Genomic DNA, 19,261 nt, shown 5'->3' with positions numbered 1-19,261 from the left:
AAGTAATGTATCTAGTTTGTCAAAATTGTTCTTACAGTCAGTCAGACACCCCTGGGGTAGATTTTAATATCTCTTACCTGTCTTAAGGATTTATGGCCTAAAGGGGATACTCCTGAGGAGTCAAGAACAGCCTCTTTTTTTTTCCATCAGCTGTTTGTGATTGCCTAGCAGACTAGTTGTTATTTTCTGACTGACTTCTTGGAATCACGATTCAAAAAGTGCCTTAGGATGGAATGGGGTTTAAAACCAGTGTTTTTTGTATCAAATCAGAGCTTTCATCCTCAGTGTGCTGTTTGAAAAGGAGCACAGAGATCTTGGTCATAGGAGAAGCTTTTCTTGAATCAGAGTCCCCAGGAAAATATTTCTAATGTTTCTGCTGAAGTGTTAAAATGAGCTGCAGTTTTAGCTGCTGTACTCTAAAATTGCTGCAAAATCTGTGGTCTAGAAAGAGGATCAAATGTTCCGTCTTGCATCTCCAAGATTGTTACACAGTACAACAAGGTGAAAAATGTCATTGTTTCAGTACCTGGGGGAATGTATTCTACAATGTAATCATTACAATTAAAGCTCCTCTCAGATAATTGGGAGGCAGACCAGGAAAACTGCTTTGGGTAAATTAAAACTAAAGAAAACTATGAAAATCAATGGAAGTAAACATTCTTGAGAGACTGAAATATTGTGATTGGTTACAATGGAAGTAAAAAAAAATTGTATGCCATCTCTGGCCTGAACAAACTCAAGAAATATGGGAAATCTTTTACCCAGGAAAGATGATTACAATTTTCTGACTTCTGTTCAGCCAGCTTATTTTCAGCAGCTTTCTGTCGGGATGGTAATGGACCAGAATTTGTCAGGAGACTCACTTTACTAACTGCAGTGTAGCAGATTTACTTGAGCCTTGATTTCTAATAAAATAAATATATGTTCTGCATATGTAGAAACCCAATATTTAAACTGTTAAAGGGAAAAAAGTAAGCTCAGTCTGAACAGGACTGTAAGCAAACAGATTTGCAATTTAAAAAAAAATTAGATTGTGCTGCAACAACATTGTCAGATGTTTGCCTTTGATTTTAATAATTGTCTGCAATTTATTAATGTATCATGTGCAGCTAGGAAGGACCAGTGTGGTGCTTACAACTGGAAGAGAGATAGTTCCAATAAAGTTAATTGGAAAGATCTAATTAATAATTTACTTATTGCTATTTGCTTTCTTTTTTATCAAAAGGAGATCCAAAAAGACATGAGAACAAGTGCCCAGACACTGGCAGAGATTGTGAAAAATACTGAAGCCTTCTTGAAAGAGAATGGAGAAAAGTTGTCACAAGAAGACAAGACAGTTCTGGAGCAGAAACTAAATGAAGCTAAGACAAAGTGTTTGCTCCTTAGCCAGAAGGCAGAAGAGTCCAAAAAAGAACTGGATAAAGCTATGACAACAGCAATTAAGCAGGAAACAGAAAAGGTTTTTAGGCAACCATTTCATCCTTTATTCAAACCTTTTTCATGTCTTATGATATTAGTTGTGCAATATAACTGTTGTGTGGTGGGTTGACCTTGTCTGGATGCCAAAAAGCCATTCCATCACTTCCTTCCTCAGCTGGACAGGAAGAGAAAATTTAATGAAAGTCTTTTGGGTTGAGATAAGGGCAGGGACACATCACTCACAGCTGCTGTTACAGGCAGAACAGGCCTGATTTGGGGAAATTAATTTATTACCGATCAAATCAGAACAGGATAATGAGAAAAAAACCCAAAATCTTAAAGATACTTTCCCTCCACCTCTCCCTTGTTCCTGAGCTCAGCTCTGGAGTTCTCTCTCTCATTCCCACCACAGATGCCAGGGGGATGGGGAAAGTGGGTTGTGGTCAGTTCATCACACATTGTCTCTGCCACTCCTTCCTCTTCAAGGGGAGGACTCCTCACACTCTACCTGTGCTCCAGTGTGGGGTCCTTCACACCAGGAGCCAGTCCTTTATGAACTTGTCCAACCTGAGTTCTTCCCAAGGCCTGCAGCAGGGTCCCTTCCACGGGGTGCAGTCCTTCAGGCACCCTGTTCCTATATATGGAATGACCCCACAAGGTCACAAGTTGTGCCACAAGCCTGCTTGAGTGTGGGCTTCCCACAGGGTCATGGACTTCCTTTGGTCATCCATGTGCTCTGGAATGGGATCTTCCCCATGGGCTGCAGGTGGATCTCTGCATCCCCTGGATCCCCATGAGCTGCAGGTGAATTTCTACACCCCTGTGGCCCTCCATGGGGCACAGCTGCCTCACCATGGGCTGCACCAGGGCCTGCAGGGGAATCTCAGCTCTGGCACCTGGAGCACCTCCTGCCCTACCTTGGGGTCTGCAGAGCTGTTCCTTTCACTTATTCTCACCACTCTCTTCAGGCTGCTGCTGTTTTTCATGAATTTTTTTTACCCTATTGCTATGTGATCCCAGAGTTGCTACCGTCATTGCTGATGGGTTTGGCCTTAGCAAGTGGTGGGTCCATGCTGGACCTGGTTGGCTTTGGGTCTGTTGGACATGAAGGAAGCTTCTGGCAACTTCTCAGAGAAGTCAGCCCTGCAGCCCCCCCGACTCCAAAACCTGTCCAAGCAAACCCAATACATATTGATAAATTAATATAATATTTCATTTGGGTAACTAATGAACTGTTGGTTTATTCTCTTATAAAATAAGCAGCAACCTTTCTATTAATCAAATATTTTCTTTGATGTTAATGTATTGTAAATGGTTTATTCGTACACTTATTTGATATTTTGTGATCTTTAAAGAAGATTTCTAAATTGAAACTGTGAAATTTTATCATAGGTTGCAGCCATAGAACAGCTGGAAGAAAGTAAAAATACAATAGAAAATCTTTTGGATTGGTTATCAAATGTGGATAAGGAAGCGGAGCATGGCCGGAAATTTAAGCAAGTGATAGAACAGAATGGAACACACTTTGAAGAAGGAGATGTGAAAGTTTTGGAAGGAGAGGAGGATGATGTCAATGGGAATCTTCTGGAAATGCAGCAAGACATTGAAACTGAGGTGGATGGACTAGTGAAAAGCATAGATGATAACCTGAACCAACAGTATCAGAAAGTCAAGGTATTGTTCCTGGGTTTATTCAACATTTAGGTGTATCACTCCTTATTCAACACAAGTGAACTCAATCTCATCCTGTCTGTTATAGGCTTTGGAGCAAGTACTAGGAAGATAATAATACACAGTGCTAGGAATTTCAGTAGTTAGAATGTATTGCATATTTGTCACTTTTTTGCTATTACTGTAGTTGTTTCCTGCAAAATAAGAGAAAGCATACATTCTGCAAGGTAAATGCAAAGAATCTTTGTGGTGACTCTTATTTTTTGTAGTGAGAAAATTGGTGCCGGCAAACAAAATGCCAAAAGTAGCAATATAAATTCATTCTCTTCATGTGACTTTTTTTAAAAATCTTTGTGATATCTAGATGATTCATCCCCTTTTAATCCCTTGTGACTACAGATCGCAAATTGCTGCAAATAATAGTTTACTGAAATTATAGTTTTCATTTCCTACAACTTTAACACATGGGCAAAGCAGTGTTTCAAGGCTTCAGAAGAGTGAGTTACATAAAATTACAGTGCAGCATTTAAAAAATAGATTTTCCTGGTAAGTTGGAAGCATTTAAAACAATAAGACTTTAGTTTCATTTGCTGACTTGAAAACAAGAAGCTTGTAGCTGATAGTATTTTTGATTTTCTTTTTTATTTAAAAGACCCCAAAAGCAACCTGAGCAAATGGGATTATTGGGTTTTGTACACATGATATTTTTACTTCTGTTTTTTTGACAGTTAATTTCGGCACCTAATGCCTACAAAGTAATTGGCCACTGTAGTCATGGAAGAAAAGCATCCTGTTTATTTTACATAGCTATTTTTCATGGGAGACATTAAAGAGTGAAGAAATTTTTGAAAGCATCTATTTGAAATATGCTTTTCATTTAGAATATAATACTAGTTCCTGGACTTAAATATTTTTATGGGATTGAAAAATTTGAAAGCACAGATTGTGTCTTGATTTTTAATGTCAACTGGACCTGTTTTATAACTAACTTCATTTGATAAGAATCATGGATCTTGATTTTGAAAAAATGCAATTTCAAAACCCAAGCAATAATTTCTGTTCACTGATTGTAACAAGAAAGTATCAGTACTATGTTTGATGCTTTTACTCCTTTAGGTATGCTTGTCTGTAATGGTAGCTACAATATAAGTAATGGGACATGGAGAGTTTTGATTTGGAAAGTTCCCTACCTTTGAATGTTTTATTTTTTAAATCCCATTTTGAGACAGAGAATTAGGAAAATTTTGATTACACTAAGTACACTACCATAAATGCTAAGTAATCAGCAAATTAATTTTGTTAGGAAAAACATTAAAGAGATTGACAAAGTCTAGTTTTGCTCTGTAAAGTTGTGTTTTGGAATTGCAGGGGAAAATGTTTGTGTGATATATGCATCTAGGTATTGCTGAGTTGCAATGATACTTGAACATTGCCATATGGTCATGGCCATATGGAAAAAAAATTACCATTGAACATTTTGTAAATTTTTTTAACTCCACAGAAATATGGTGACTAAGAGTCACACTTTCACTTAAATTACTGACAAAGTGTTGGGTTTATAATAAACAATATTAACTTTAGAAAACATTATTAACATTATCATTTTGATGGTCTTTGTTTTACATAGAAAACATTAACATTATCATTTTGATGGTCTTTGTTTTACATGTCCTTTACTAAGGAACCATGTGGAAGGGTGCTGGTTGTAACTTATTCTTTTATTTGTAGGCTCAACATGAGAAAATTATTTCACAGCAGCAGGCTATCATAGTAGCAACTCAGTCTGCTCAGGCACTGCTTGAGAAGCAAGGGCATTACCTTACCCCTGAAGAAAAGGACAAGATGCAAAGGAACATGAAAGAGCTGAAGGCTCAGTATGAGACTGCTTTGGCTGAATCAGAACGAAAAATGAAATTGACCCGTTCTCTGAGGGAAGAATTGGAGAAATTCGATGCAGACTATAGTGAATTTGAAACGTGGCTGCAGCAGGCAGAACAAGAACTTGACAACTTGGAGGCAGGGGCTTCTGACTTCAGTGGTATTATGGTCAAACTGAAAAGGCAGAAGAGTTTCTCAGAAGATGTTATATCTCACAAAGGTGATTTACGCTATATCACAATTTCTGGACAAAGAGTTTTGGATGCTGCGAGGTCATGTAGCAAAAGAGACGGTGTGAAGGTTGACAAAGATGGCATTGATACTTCAGCTACGTATACTGAAGTGCAGAACAAGCTGGATAGAGCTTCAGAGCGCTTCAAATCTCTCTATACTAAGGTAAGTTCTATTTATACTGAATAGGAATGACTGCTATAATTGATTTGGCAGTTTGGCTAGGCAGGAAGTAGTTGATGAAACAAACACTGTGAGAAGTTGTAAATTCTTTGTTTCTTCAAGTTAAGATAACAGAACAAGATGCTTTTCCAGATCTACTTTAGTTAAATGTCAGACTATTAAAGGTCTGAATGGATGATACTTTCTACTTTGTGTTATAAGGAAGAAATGAGACCAGAGTTCTTCATTCTTCTTTTCAGGCTTAAACAGCCTCTGAGACTGTGGCAGCTCAGAATGCCTTGAGTAACGTTTTTGCCTTTTTAAAAGTTTCTTGCTTTTAATAAATACTTAGGTTGCTTTTACTTTTTTTATATATGTATTTTCACATGTGTGAGACATGATTTTATAGGCTTGTATGTTGAAGGAATCCTAAAGTCAGTTCTTGGTTAACTGGTTATATAAACAGGCATGTTCTATGTCTGCCCACCAGATGGAGACCAAGTACCATTTGTGAATATTAAAATACAGTCTCTGGAAGGTTCAGAATATAAATATTTAATGTAACTGTTTATAAATATTATGATATGATACAATCAGATTTTGCTTTTGAAATCATCTCCAGAAAGTCTGAAAGATTTTCACTGACTTTTTTATGTGACAATTTGCTGTAAACATTTTGGGGCATGCTAACATATAGGACTAGTTAGGATCTTGTTAAGATGACATTTTTAAGTGAATAAAACAAAGCATATGCCCAATACCAAGGCACATCACTTTGGATTCACTATGCAGGTAAGGTAGTTAATGAAACAGTTCTCCACTGTCTGTATTTTAATGAGCATACATATCTCTCCTGATTTAAAAAAAAAATCTAGCTTCTAGTGGCTTTCTACATTTCTACTTTCCACTTGCTTTCTACAGTTTTGGTACCAGAGTTTTGATAAAGAATCTTTAAATCACTGAATCAAACATTATTCCTGAAGTTTTTCCTATTCTAGTACAGCAAGTAAGATTCTAGTTTTGCACCCGCATCAGTGGTTTAATCCTAAATCATCCTTTAGGAACACAAACTGGGAAGACCTGCATAGCCTGTGCAGCTGTCATGTCTTAGATCAGAAATCAGTTAGAGGCAGGAAAAAATGATGCAGTACAACAGGAATGAATGTTTGCCTTTGAGATTGGTATGAAATGCAGCATGCAGTTAATGCCTGCATATTTTCTTGTCTCTTTTTTACTCTTTTAGTGTAGCATCCTTGGAAATAACCTTAAAGACCTGGTGGATAAATACCAGCATTATGAAGATGCCTCATCTGGACTTTTGTCAGGTCTCCAGGCCTCTGAAATAGCTGTGAACAAACAACTCTCAGAGCCAATTGCAGTGGATCCCAAAAATCTCCAAAGACAACTTGAAGAAACCAAGGTGAAAAGCTTTAAAATGCAGCAGCGCTTTTGTCCTAAAAGGAATTGTTTTTTGTCTGGAAAACAGGATGATCTAATATAATCCAAGTGGCTGCAGGCCAGATTCTTGCCTTGCATGGGGGCATACAGCTTCTATGGTTTTGAAATTTGCCTGTCCAGAGCAATATCTGAAAAGCATTGGGTGAAAAAAAATGGGTACCAAGATGCCATTAGCAGTGGTGACATCAAGATGTGTTTTCTGTCTCTTTGCAAATGATAGGGTGAAATCTGGAAAGTTCTTGAACTAAGAAAGGATTTAGTGATTATGGTTTACTGTCAGAATATGGCTTGGATAGGGTTCCAGATAGAGAAATCCATTTGATTGTTGTCCGTGACTCTTGACTTTTGTTCTGGTCATGTTCGTGTGTTACTTCATTATGAAAGGGCTCATACCAGGTGAGCAGTGTGATGTGAGTAGTCTGTCTGCCTGTTTCAGTTTCACCCAGTGCTATGTACCCTTCAGAGAGTGAACTTAACATAATTTGTGTTGCACACAAAACCAGTGGTTTTTATTTTTTGCCTCTGAGGATGTAACTGGTGACTTCATGTAAATCCTAGTATAGGCGAGACAAGTTAATGATAGAGCTTATGAAATAAAACTCTGGATATCTGTATAAAGTGTAGGTTTGGAGAAGGCTTTAGGAAGCCAAGTATATGGTGAGCAATATAAAGTTTCATACAGTCTTCATCTTTGAACTGACTATTATATTTTCATAAACATATTCAATCACCTATACTATAAAAAAGCAAGATTATTTGGTTTTTAGTGAGCAAGACTAATGGTCAGGCATTTCCTCACTGTGTTGTCTGTGCTTGGTGAAGTATCAGTGCAGGTCAGACACATTTACTATTGAAAAATCATAGTCAATGGCTTTTGGAAAGTACATACTTTAACTATTTCCCTCACATCAGCCTGAGCAGTAGTTATCTTTATCTATGGTGTCTTTCAAATTGGCCACTGGAAATGCTCAGCACTTTGGTGCATGACAGGAAAAGGAGAGAAATCACAGCTGTGTTTAAGACAACAAAATTAAGAGTGTGTGTTGTGAACTCCTAACAATTGAATGTTTAGGTACATTTGTGCTTCCAAGCACTGAAAGAGTAGGAATAAAACCAATTACAATTTGAAGCTTCATTTAAACTTTTTGTTCCTTATGCCAAAATGAATTATATTCTCTATAATGCAAATTTTCATGGATATAATACAAAAGGAGTGAGTGCTAGGGCTCTTTTTATGAAATGTCTACATGGATTACTTGCCACACAAAAGAGGCACTCAATGGCTGTGAGTTGGGAAGAAGGGAGAGGGTACAAAATGTCAAGAGATTCAAAGGAAGAGAAAAAACCAGGAGGCTGAGGAAAGCAAGCCAATTAATGAAAGCAAAACAAAGAGTATTTTGAGGAAGTCAGGTGTTGCAAGTTAAAGCTGTCCCTTGTAGCCAACACATGCAGCTGATAATCCAGCTAGACACAGACCTTGGCAGCATGGTGAGGTCTAATCTTTTTATGGAGATTAACTGTGCTTCAGAATATTCTTCACTGCCTCTGGCATCAGCTTGCTTGCCTTCTGTTAGCATACAAGGTTTTCTGGTACATCTTTTTCTTTCTTTCTTTCTTTCTTTCTTTTTTTTTTTTTTTTTCTTTCTGCACAAGCTAGCCTAAGCCTCTTCAGATCTCTTGGAGACTCATTGTGTCAAATGGGTCAGCAAGATGATGCACTGTGTTCTGGCACACTCTTATTTTCTGGGTACCAGTGCTGAATGCACTGATGAGATTTCTTTGTGCTGGCATGGCACATAGGATTACCTTTTCATTCATATATTCATTGAGTATCAATGAATATCAAAAAATAAATGAGATGTCCCTTTATTTTGGACTTGTATAAGTTTCAAGTGAATCAAAACAAACACTAGCACAGAGGCCTGAAATAATTTTAAAGATTATTTACCCCAAAGTACTCTTACACACTACAGAGATAAAACGACTAGAAATTGATTCAGCCTTACTGTTTTTGTCGGCTCTGGAGAAAATAATGGCTGGGCTAGTCTTTGAACATGTGTTCCTTGGTGAGATGGACAAACCCAGGCAAAATTCAGCCACACTGCTTCAGGGGGTCCTGGCTGTGAAGGCAATCATCTTGTTTCAAGCTATTCCTGTTTGTGCTACAATATCAGCCTGATCCTTTGTCAATACCACTGCTGGTGAATGTGCAACTGCTGCTGTTGATTGTGTGCTTTTCCCTCTGAATTGTTCTTAGATGCTGAGTGGAAAAATGTGTTTATAATTGTCTGTACAAAGGGTCTTTATAAACAATTAATCAAAAGACACATTTGAAGTTGCATGCAAGAAATAAGTTGGGTCAGACAAGTATTCTAAAACATAAGATAAAAAAGATGGTACATGAACTAAATCAAGGGCCAGAAGGGTAACAGCAGCCATAACCACTGGTCAGGATTTTTCTTAAGGAGAGGTCACAAATTGAGTTAGTTTATTCCTAATACTGGGTTTAGGTTCTGTGACGTATCTCAAGTCTTGCTTATGTAAATATGTACATTTACAAATATATGTAAAAATGTCAACTGTACTGAAAAGCATAACTGATAATAGTGGAATTTTACAGGTTCTTCAGGGACAAGTGTCTAACCACCAAATTGCTGTAGAAAAACTGAAAAAAGCTGCTGAAGTGTTATTGGACACAAGGGGAGAGTTGACACCAGACAAAGATGAGATTCAGAAAACACTGGGTAAAGTGTTTGCTTTTCTTAATGCCTCTTAATTTATCACTTGTGTCTGCATGCATACTCTGGAAGAGAAAAATTACAGGGCTTCCACATTCTTTCTTATGTCACTGTTCAAGTCCATGTTTTGTTGAGTCATAAGTCATTACAACACAGTAATTTTATTGTTGGTCTCTCTCCTTCATGGATCCATATGCTTTTCACTGTCATTTCATTTTTTTCTTTTTACAGAAATAGGGATTGCTGAGCAGAGGTAGTGATTTGCTGAGGATCATAAATTCTCCAGAGAAAAATTACTCCAAGGAGCCTGTTTACAAGCAGTTTTTTGAAGTTTGCTTAGCTTAGGGATTACTTCCCTCTAACTTTATGAAACTGCCTATGAAGGGGTTGACTTTGGTAGGCTGCCAGATGCCCACCCACCTTCTCTCTCACTTCCCTTGCTCAAGTGGATGGGGTAAAAGATTTTTCAGATAAGATAGAAAAGCCCACAGGTTGATGGGGAGATCACTCACTTTTTACTGTCATGGGAAAAATAGACTTGACTTGGCCAAAAATAACTTTCATTTATTGCCAAATAAAACAAGTTTGGGAAATATGAAACAAAAACAAATTACAGCAACATTATCCTCCCCCCCACTCTTCTTTCCAGGTTCACCATCACTCCTTCCTTCCCAATTAGTGCCCCTCCCTCCCTGCCAAACAGTGCAGTGTGGATGGGAAATGGGTGCTTGTGGTCAGTCTGTAATTTCTCTGCTGCTGCTTCCTCCTCACACGTTTCCCGTGCTCTGGTGAGGGACCTCTCTGCAGGCTGAAATCTTTGAGGCTAATATTGTTCCAGTGTGGATGCAGGCTGCATTTCCTTAAGGAAATATCCACCTCCTCTAGCCTGGGCCCTCTATGTGCTGCAGTGTAGTTATCTGCTCCCATCCTCCACAGGCTTCAGGGCAATCTCTGCTCCAGCACCTGGAGCATCCCTCTTTCTTCTCTGACCTTCATGTCTGCAGGGCTGTTTTCATACTTTCTTTTCCCTAATTTCTCAGTCCCATGCAGTGTTTTGCCTTTTCTTAAATGCATTTTTCCAGTGGCACCACCAGTTTGGCTGAGGAGCTCAGCTGTGCCCTGTGATGGGTCAGCTGGAGTTGGCTGGAACCATCTCTGTCTTCCATGGGGCAGCCCTTGACCTCCTCTCACATGAACCAAAAACAACTTGTCACTAACAAACCCTTACCAGCACCAAAACCTTACCACCTACACCTAATACTCTTTCCTATCAATTGTGAGAGGTAGCACAGCGTGACATTCACATGTCACTGTCTGAAGTTTGAAGATGCTCTGTGTGTATCACCCAGCTATCTCTTCATAGAATCCCGTAAGTAACTTGCAGAACAACAAAGCAGAACAATGGTGGCTTGACTCTTTGGAGTTGGTGATAAAACTCTATGGGAGGTACCTGGAGCATGTAGTTTTCAGAAAGTTATTTCAAAAGTATTGGACATGTAATGAAGAACCATCTGGAAGAACCTCTCAGATCTCACAGTAACATAAGAGACATAATTGTAGAAGAGCTGTCTTAATACTCTGCTATTTTATTTCTTGGGAACAGTCAACAGCTGTCTTAAGCTAGAGCTACATGGAAACCAGTTTCTAACACTGGGAACTCTGGGAATTACTGCTGTATGCTACTCACTCATTTCCCTTGTCTGATGTGTGTCTTGGCTCTGTTGGTCTTTGCTTCCAAGTTTTTACTGACTAAAGCTGACTTTTTTTTCTTCATTCTAACATAGCAATTTTTGACTCAATTGGCAAGTGCTGGTGAAGTAAGCTAAAAGCTTAATTTGGCTAGAAGAAGAAATTGAAATATATCTTCTCTTTATCAGATGATATTGTGGAAAGATATGACAATTTATCCAAATCTGTGAATGAGAGGAATGAGAAGCTTCAAGTAACTCTGACACGATCCCTAAGTGTGCAGGACGGTTTGGATGAAATGTTTGATTGGATGGAAGGAGTTGAAAAGAGCCTTAAAGAACAAGATCAAGTGCCTTTGAATTCTGCTGCTATTCAGGACATTATTAGTAAAAGCATTGTAAGTAGCATTCTTTGAAAAAAATAAACAGTTGTTTGATAGTTCAGATTTAAAGACTGAATTAAAATCTTAGGTTGGCACCTTTCATGGATTAAAAATACTTACTAGAGAGGAGTGTTGTATGAAGTTAAACTGCTCATAAGGACTTTTGTAGCTGAAATAGTTACACTAATGGTCTAGCTGTAGTGGTTTGTTGCTTTATATAATAGATGAATTTCACTTGTTAAAATTTAGTTGCAAGTAATACAAAGTAGTTCTTGTATGTTTCAGATGCTAGAACAAGACATTGCAGGTCGCCAAAGCAGTATAAACACTATGAATGAAAAAGTGAAGAAGTTCATGGAAACAGCAGATCCATCCACTGCATCCACACTGCAAGCTAAAATGAGCGAGCTTGCAGGAAGGTTTTCTGAAGCAAGTAACAAGCATAGAGAGAAGCTTATGAAAATGGAAGAATTGAAGACTAAAGTGGAGTTATTTGAAGGTCTTTCAACAAAACTTCAATCATTTTTAGATGAGAAAAACCGGGCTCTAAGTGAGACAGAGGCACCAAGAAAGGACGTCAGTGAAGTGTCCCAATACATGCAGGTACTCTAGCATTCAATTTGTATGCGTTGGGGGTTCTTAGTCTAACTCATCTAAGTGATTGAATAAGAAACAAGGCATGTTTTGGGTTTTTTTTCCAGCATTGGTTGGTTAGCTAAAATCAAGAGTTTAACTTTGAATGAGATGGTAAAGTCTAATATGAAGAATGTAATCCTATTTTGCAGGAAGCTAGTGTAGAATTGGCACAACACAAGAAGGATCTGGAAGTTTTGAAGCAGCTCCTTGAAGAACTTTCATTCCATGCTCTTCCTGGAGATAAAGCACTGGTATCAGAAAAAGTAAATGCTTTGTCAAAGAAATTCAAAGAGGTAGAGGAGACAATAAAAGAAAAGTAAGTTGGATAACCAAAGTGTTTCCACTTTGGCTAATAACACAGTATGAATGTTGTGATTACTGCTATCTTTTTGTATGCAATCTGAAGATATTACAGTTGACCAGAGTAAATAAGGGATTTTTTTCTTGGAAGGAAAATAAACTATTTGAAAATGCATCTGTAGTTAGTCTCTCTGGCCCAAGAGCTCTAAAAAATGCCATAAAGATATGTAATTTTTCAAACTTTGTGACATTCACAGGATTGTTGGCAATTTTAAGAAAACCTTACTTCTCCCCTTCTGTGATAGAGCATAAATTGCTACTTGTGTATATTGCTTTAGAGTACTATTTGACATCAGGCTGCAAAGGGAAACTGGAGAAATTGTAAGAGATTTCATAGAAGTTATCTTGCAGTAAGACTAGGTTCTGCACATTCTGCTTATATCCATAAAATTAGCTTTTTGACACTTTGAATTTAGGAATAGTAATATCAGATTAATAATATTTGCTGGTTTAATTATTAGAAGGAATACTGTTATTTCTTTGCTTTTAATTGTCTAGAGAAGAGGATGTATCATCTTGTCAGAAAGAAATGGATGCTTTTGAGCTCCTTGTAGAATCATTGAAGAAATGGATAAAAGAGACGACAGAACGAATTCCCGCAGCACAGCCCTCTCTGAATACAGAGGAGTTAAAGAAACCTTTGGAAGATACATTGGTAAGCCTTTGCAGAAGTGAAATCTGGCTGAGGGAAATAAGGCACCTATTACTAATATTGAAATACAGATTTAAGATGTAAGCAGTCACAGTAATTGGGACTAGGGGTCTGCATTTACATTCCCATTTACTTTTGTAAGTTTGCAACAGATTCCCAAGCAGCAAAGTTGTTCCTTTCTGTACACTAATGCTCTTAAGTTTGAAGTCAGTTTTGTAATGAACAAATTACTGTCTTTCTTGACCAGAATTTAAAAGATGAATGGACATTAAAGGCACCTGAACTGCAGAAAATGAATAGCAGAGGAACTTTGCTGTGTAGCTTAATCACTGCTGTGACTTCTCCTGCAAAATTGAGAGCAGTTGCCAAATCAGGTATGGTTTTGTATAACCAGGTAAGCCTAACATTCCAAGAATTTTTAAAACCTTCAAGACAAAAATTAATATTGTTTCACCCTTGGATTGGCATTCTGAATATTATGCCTTGTGAGAAAACACTTAGCCCTGTTTCTTCTTACCATTGTTTGCCATTTCTATTTAAACTGTGTAGCTGCTATAGAAATTCAACACACATTCTCATTGTTTTACTCTGCCAAAATAATGTTAAAGTGTGCTGACGTAAAAGTTTATCATGTCCTAGAGTTATTATGTAATTACCAGATAGGGAATAAAATGACAATTTCACAGTTGCCTTCACCTCATCCCAGAAAGCTTCAGAGAATGAGAAATTGACTTTTTCTGATCAGTGTTGGGTGCTTCACATATCCATCAAGTCTGCGAGCAAGAGAAATACAAACCTTGCTTGGCAAACTCTGATGTACCTGCACAGAGATGCCTGTTTAATGGCCAAAAGGCTATTCTGTGACAGCAAGCAAACACAGAAAGGTTTGCAGAGTTGTGGATTTTTTGTTAGAAGAGTGATGAGTAGATGGTTTATATAAAAAATGAGCCTAGGTAAATGTACTCATCCTAACATGCTATCATAATTGGTATTAGTCAGTGTTTTATTTGAAACAACAGCACAGAAGGGAAACAATTTTGTATCTCAGCATGATTTTCCTGGGCCAAAATGTGTTTTTTTGTCTAGACCAGCTAAATTCTACTGGCAATCCTAATTTAAAGATAGCAAGTCTGTTTCCATGATTTTTTTTACTCTAGTGCTAAATATTAATTTGTTTTACAGAAACCAGTAATTCTGCCAAGTATCATTCCAGACATAGTTCAAGGATATTGGGGCATTTTAATGGCAATAAGCACATTATCAGTCAATTTTTGAACTGACTAGGTCTGGAAATATATTCAAGTGTGTTGGCCTTCATTGGTCATATGTAAATGACTGGAAGGTTGGGGCCTGACAGAGGATACCTATTGGGCAAAAGTAGAACACTTTCTTTCTTATATCTCTTTGTAATAGCTGCCTCTGGGTTGTTGAGGTTTTTTTTGTTTTGTTCAGTTTGTTGGGGTTTTTTTAACTTTAAATAAAAATCTTTCAAAGAACATTTTGGAATCTTCTATGATCTATTTGGGCTCATTCGTCTGCCTCTTTTCTACTCATGCATCCAGACAGAAAAGTTAAATAGCTGTCATATACAAGCAGCTACAATCCTCCAGACCAGAACATTTGCCCTCCTTGACAAGAGCTGTACTGTGTATCACTTTATTGCAGTTATAAATACCAGAGTCCAGCTAAAAGAGTGTGAAGATCCACAGGACTCTGGCTGGGGTCTGTGACTTCTCTTATCTGGTTTGTTTTCTCTTGCCATCCTCCAGCTGCCACTAATGTGGTCCTCACTGTGCAGCTGGTACTGTGCACAGCCTTTTCCAAGGCAACCAGTAATGTTCCTCTGCTAATTGCTCTTCTGGGAATACACGTGTGCAGGAGAGCGGGAAGTGATTCTCCCTGCAGCTCTCTGCAGTGTGATCTCGTGGCCCTGCTCTTTGCTCTGACTCCATTTTACAAAGCCCATTAGCTCTGGTTTCAGAGGCTCTGATATTATGGTTAATCAGTAGAGCTGCCTCAGAGTAAGGATTTCAGGTATAAGAGGGCCACATTGCAATTCCTGTCATGGAGCACATGCTTCAGTCTTGCTTAAGACAAGATAGGGAGGGATTAATCCAGGTGCTTTCGAGAGCTTTCTGTGCAGAGTTACAATGCACATAAACCAGAATCTTTTTAAGTTGGAAAAGACCCTTAAGATCATGAGGTCCAAACACTAACTCAGCACTGCCAAGTCAGCACTAACCATGTCCCCAAGCAGCACACAGACATGGTTTTTAAATACCTCCAAGAACACTATCTCAGCCACTTCCCTGGTTGATAAAGGTGCCCTAGGTAAGCAGTGCCTCTGGTTGTGGTGTCTGCAATAAGCGCTCTGAGCCTCTTTGCTGTTTAATGTTTAGTGCTCTCCTCAGTCACAGCATTTGCCAGCTCATCCTCTCCCAGACTACACCTGTCCCAGCTGGGTAAAACTGTGTTCTCAGTGGGGAACAGGGCCCTTTGGGGAGAGGAAGGAAGTGCTGTCAGCAATCTGGATGTGAATGGCCGCACAGCTAGGGCACAGAGCTTTGGCCCTGCTCAGTGGTTTAGTACAGAACTGTGAGCAGTGGTTTAGTACAGAACTGTGAGCAGCAGGACTGCTGATGCACCATACATATGTGCACCTTTGTAAGGTCATGCACGTACACCCCACCCTCTGTGCCCTGCTCTGCTGTGTGATAACCCTTTATGGTCCTGGCTGGCTGGAGCTCTGTTCTTCGGGTTGTAATGACAGCTATGGGTCATGATCTTTGGAAGAGGAAATGAAGTGCTGGGGTTATGGTGGGGAAAGGCTCACATAAGCAAGAGGCTTCATCTCTTTTGATCCACAGGTAGCACAATTTTAAATGGTGAAGGAGGAGCTCCAGGAACTCAGGATTTCTTGAAAAATAAAGGTCAGTAAAAATGTCCGCATGTGATGAAGAATTGTTGCTTGCCAATTGCTGTTAAATGTGGAAGTATTTTTAAATGCTGTACATAAATCTGCTTGTAGCAATCATTATTAGACTGAAATTTCACATCACCATCACATAAGACAATTACATTGACTAGGGCATGATATTGTAAGTAATTATAACAATACCTATCTTACTATTGTCTTTGAAGACCAACAAATCTGGCCTTGTTTTCTAAATCAATATATACTTTTATATATACCCAGGGATGGATATTTTAATATGACATGACTTTTGAGAAATACCTTTCAATGAGGATTGAAACTTTGACATCCATCAGTATTCACAACGTGTATACACACAAAGACACCCATTTTATATACATTTCTATCACTGTGACTGACTCTTTTATAGAAACAAAGGAATTTTTATATAAGGACTTTATAGTAGCTGAACTGTGGCCCAGTATGTTCAACTTTGGTCATGGAATTGTTACTTAAAATACTAAAACAGCAATGGGTAGAAAGATTGAAACATGTCTGTGCACTTGTATGTATTGAAATAATGATTTCTGTGAAATAAGAAGTTCTTGCAAATAGGAACTTAAATTAGCTCATTCAGATGTAGTGCTGCCACATTTAGAGTGGACTGGGAATAACTCTAACATATTCAGTGACTTCTTACTTAGGGGACTATCAGCTACTGTTCAGTACTGTTTCACTACATTCAGTATTGTTTCAAGGGCTTGTAACTTCTAACACAGTCTTTGTGCACCTCTTTTTACAGAACTGACAACTGTTCAACAAGCCATGTCTAATGTAAATCACAGCTATGAAGATCTGGGAGTTTTATTGAATGAAAAGATTTCAGAACTAGAAAGTATGCTTTCAAAAATGCAAAATATTCAGGAAGAATCAGCCTCAATGATGCAGTGGTTGCAAAAAATGGACAAAACTGCATCAGACTGGGAAGCTGCTCCAACAGATAGTGAAGCAGTTAAAGCCCAAGTTGAACAACATAAGGTACTTTGTGCCTTCAAACACTTTGTCTTGTAGTTATTAGGCAGATGCTATGAAATAACTGATATTTCAGTCTAGCTTAATGTTACAGAGAGTATTTAAATGATCCTACTAAGCATATTAGTCAGGCTTAGAGCAAATCTGGCAAACTGTGTCAGTGGAGTAAAGGAACACTGTGTCAGAGAGAATGAATTTTGCGGGTCAGAAAATAATAATTTTGGTGGACAGTTTGAAAAGGTGAGGCTATGCTGATTGTGCGATAAACTTTTTTAATCTCAGTGGTTTAGAGGTTTATAACAGATTACTTTTAATATCTGAAGGGCTGTATGTGTCCAAAAGCTGTTTCTGCAGCTGCTGGCTCACTGATGCTCCACAGACCTCCCGGTCTCTGCAGCTGCAGTGGCTTATGCCTCCTCCAAGGCAGTGTTTCTCTTCAGCAGCCCTGTCATGCTTGTTAAGTTATATAGCTGCACAACAGCCTCCTTCCCCCTTTATAATTGATATGAGAAAACCACTGATTCAGCAGTAAGCTTCTGTCCTCTTTCAGCATTGGAGACATATGCTTCCCTAGCAATGAAGGACAATATTTACACATGTAAGGTTCATCTAGAAAGGGAAATGTAATGGATAGGGAAAATTCTTTTCTTGCTTGTGATTGTATATAAACAAAGACAGAATTAGATTTAACTGAGTTTCTTTTATATTTGGCAGGTCACCCTTAAAAATTAACCTGACCAGCTACCAACTTCCTCAGAGTTGGATAACATTCAATCATAAAACTCAGACTAAGTGTGAAAGAAAACCAGCTCTTTTTTCTTAACAGAGAATGTGCAAAGCTATCATGATCATCTAACCCGCAGTGTAGTAATAGAAAAGTATTCACAAATAGTTGGAAAACTGAGTGAGTGCCCAGGCAAGAGTCATCTGATGCACTGGACCTTTTACTAGAAGTTCTACATCAAGTACAGTTTGTTCAGTGTTTACTTTTGTGGGTTTTGGATAATTAATAAGAAACATTCACCTCTGTCTGCAAGAACAGCATTGATTAGGATTTATTGGAGTGTCTCAAGTTAGAGATCTCAGGTTCTCTTCTGTTAGGTTTACACTGAAAACTCTGATTCTCTTTAAACTATGGGTTTAGGAGATCTACATTAAATTGTCTGTGATAGCAGGACTCCTACTGAGGTAAATGAGGCCACACCACACCCCTCTCTGTCAGAGCTAGCTGGCTTATTTCTGCTGTGAACTAGATTGTATCAGTCAGTTTGCCTTCTGTACACAAATAGATTCCAAGTATATGTGAACATAATGGGACCTAGTGAATCTTATTTATCTGAATTCTTCTAGTTCTGTCACTTCTTCAAATTAAGCAATAATTATTAATATAATTTATATCTGTTGGGTTTTCTCTTCCAAAAAAATTGACTAGCAACATATGTCCTTATAACATGTTTTGAGATTCATAGCAGAAAAGCAGTATATGTAGGCTAGATTTCTTTTTGTCTTTATGTTTTGCATCTCAGTATTATGGACTGCAAACTTTACCATTCTTCTTTAATTTCTTATTTATTCATTTTATCACCTAAATTTTCAGCTTTTTGAAACTGAATTAAAACAAAGTGCAAATAAAGTGCAGGAACTGAAGGACAAAGTTACAGAGCTGTTGGAGAAGAACCCTAACTCTCCTGAGGCACCTAAGTGGAGACAAACATTGGATAAAATAGGTATTTCAATAAAGCTGTATTATAGCTCAGACTGATATGGAAGTTGTTTTATTATGAGTTTTTTTAAATGTATTACAAATAACAAGTATTTTTAATACCTTGTTTCCTCTTACCTCTTAAATTCTGTGGCAATAACTCCATTTGCAAGTGTGTTGATCTGATTTAATTCCAGTCATGTCCATGGGCTTTGAATTTGTATTAGTGCACAGGCTATAGCTTGACTCCCTGTTTGAGAGGCTTTATCTTTTTCAAACGTTGTGCAGCTGAAACTTGACTAGCCAGTTACAAGCAACATATATATTTTGTTCTTTT

At 38.1% G+C, this 19,261-nt stretch overlaps 1 protein-coding gene across 31 annotated transcripts in view; it reads left to right on the top strand.

Annotated features, from left to right (window-relative positions):
- Positions 1 to 19,261, top strand: part of DST (dystonin) — a 287,930-nt gene that overhangs the window by 188,536 nt on the left and 80,133 nt on the right. For all 31 annotated transcript variants that reach the window (XM_005485986.3, XM_074538248.1, XM_074538255.1 and 28 more), the window contains 13 exons: positions 1,226 to 1,459; positions 2,812 to 3,093; positions 4,819 to 5,364; positions 6,605 to 6,781; positions 9,440 to 9,563; positions 11,435 to 11,643; positions 11,914 to 12,231; positions 12,414 to 12,580; positions 13,123 to 13,279; positions 13,524 to 13,650; positions 16,144 to 16,206; positions 16,993 to 17,228; positions 18,820 to 18,949. In XM_005485986.3, the coding sequence (XP_005486043.2) occupies positions 1,226 to 1,459; positions 2,812 to 3,093; positions 4,819 to 5,364; positions 6,605 to 6,781; positions 9,440 to 9,563; positions 11,435 to 11,643; positions 11,914 to 12,231; positions 12,414 to 12,580; positions 13,123 to 13,279; positions 13,524 to 13,650; positions 16,144 to 16,206; positions 16,993 to 17,228; positions 18,820 to 18,949 (2,770 nt within the window). The remainder of the gene's footprint in view (positions 1 to 1,225; positions 1,460 to 2,811; positions 3,094 to 4,818; positions 5,365 to 6,604; positions 6,782 to 9,439; positions 9,564 to 11,434; positions 11,644 to 11,913; positions 12,232 to 12,413; positions 12,581 to 13,122; positions 13,280 to 13,523; positions 13,651 to 16,143; positions 16,207 to 16,992; positions 17,229 to 18,819; positions 18,950 to 19,261) is intronic.

Source organism: Zonotrichia albicollis, chromosome 3, assembly GCF_047830755.1.
Source record: "Zonotrichia albicollis isolate bZonAlb1 chromosome 3, bZonAlb1.hap1, whole genome shotgun sequence".
NCBI lineage: Eukaryota > Metazoa > Chordata > Aves > Passeriformes > Passerellidae > Zonotrichia > Zonotrichia albicollis.
This window is presented reverse-complemented; position numbering and strand designations above follow the sequence as displayed.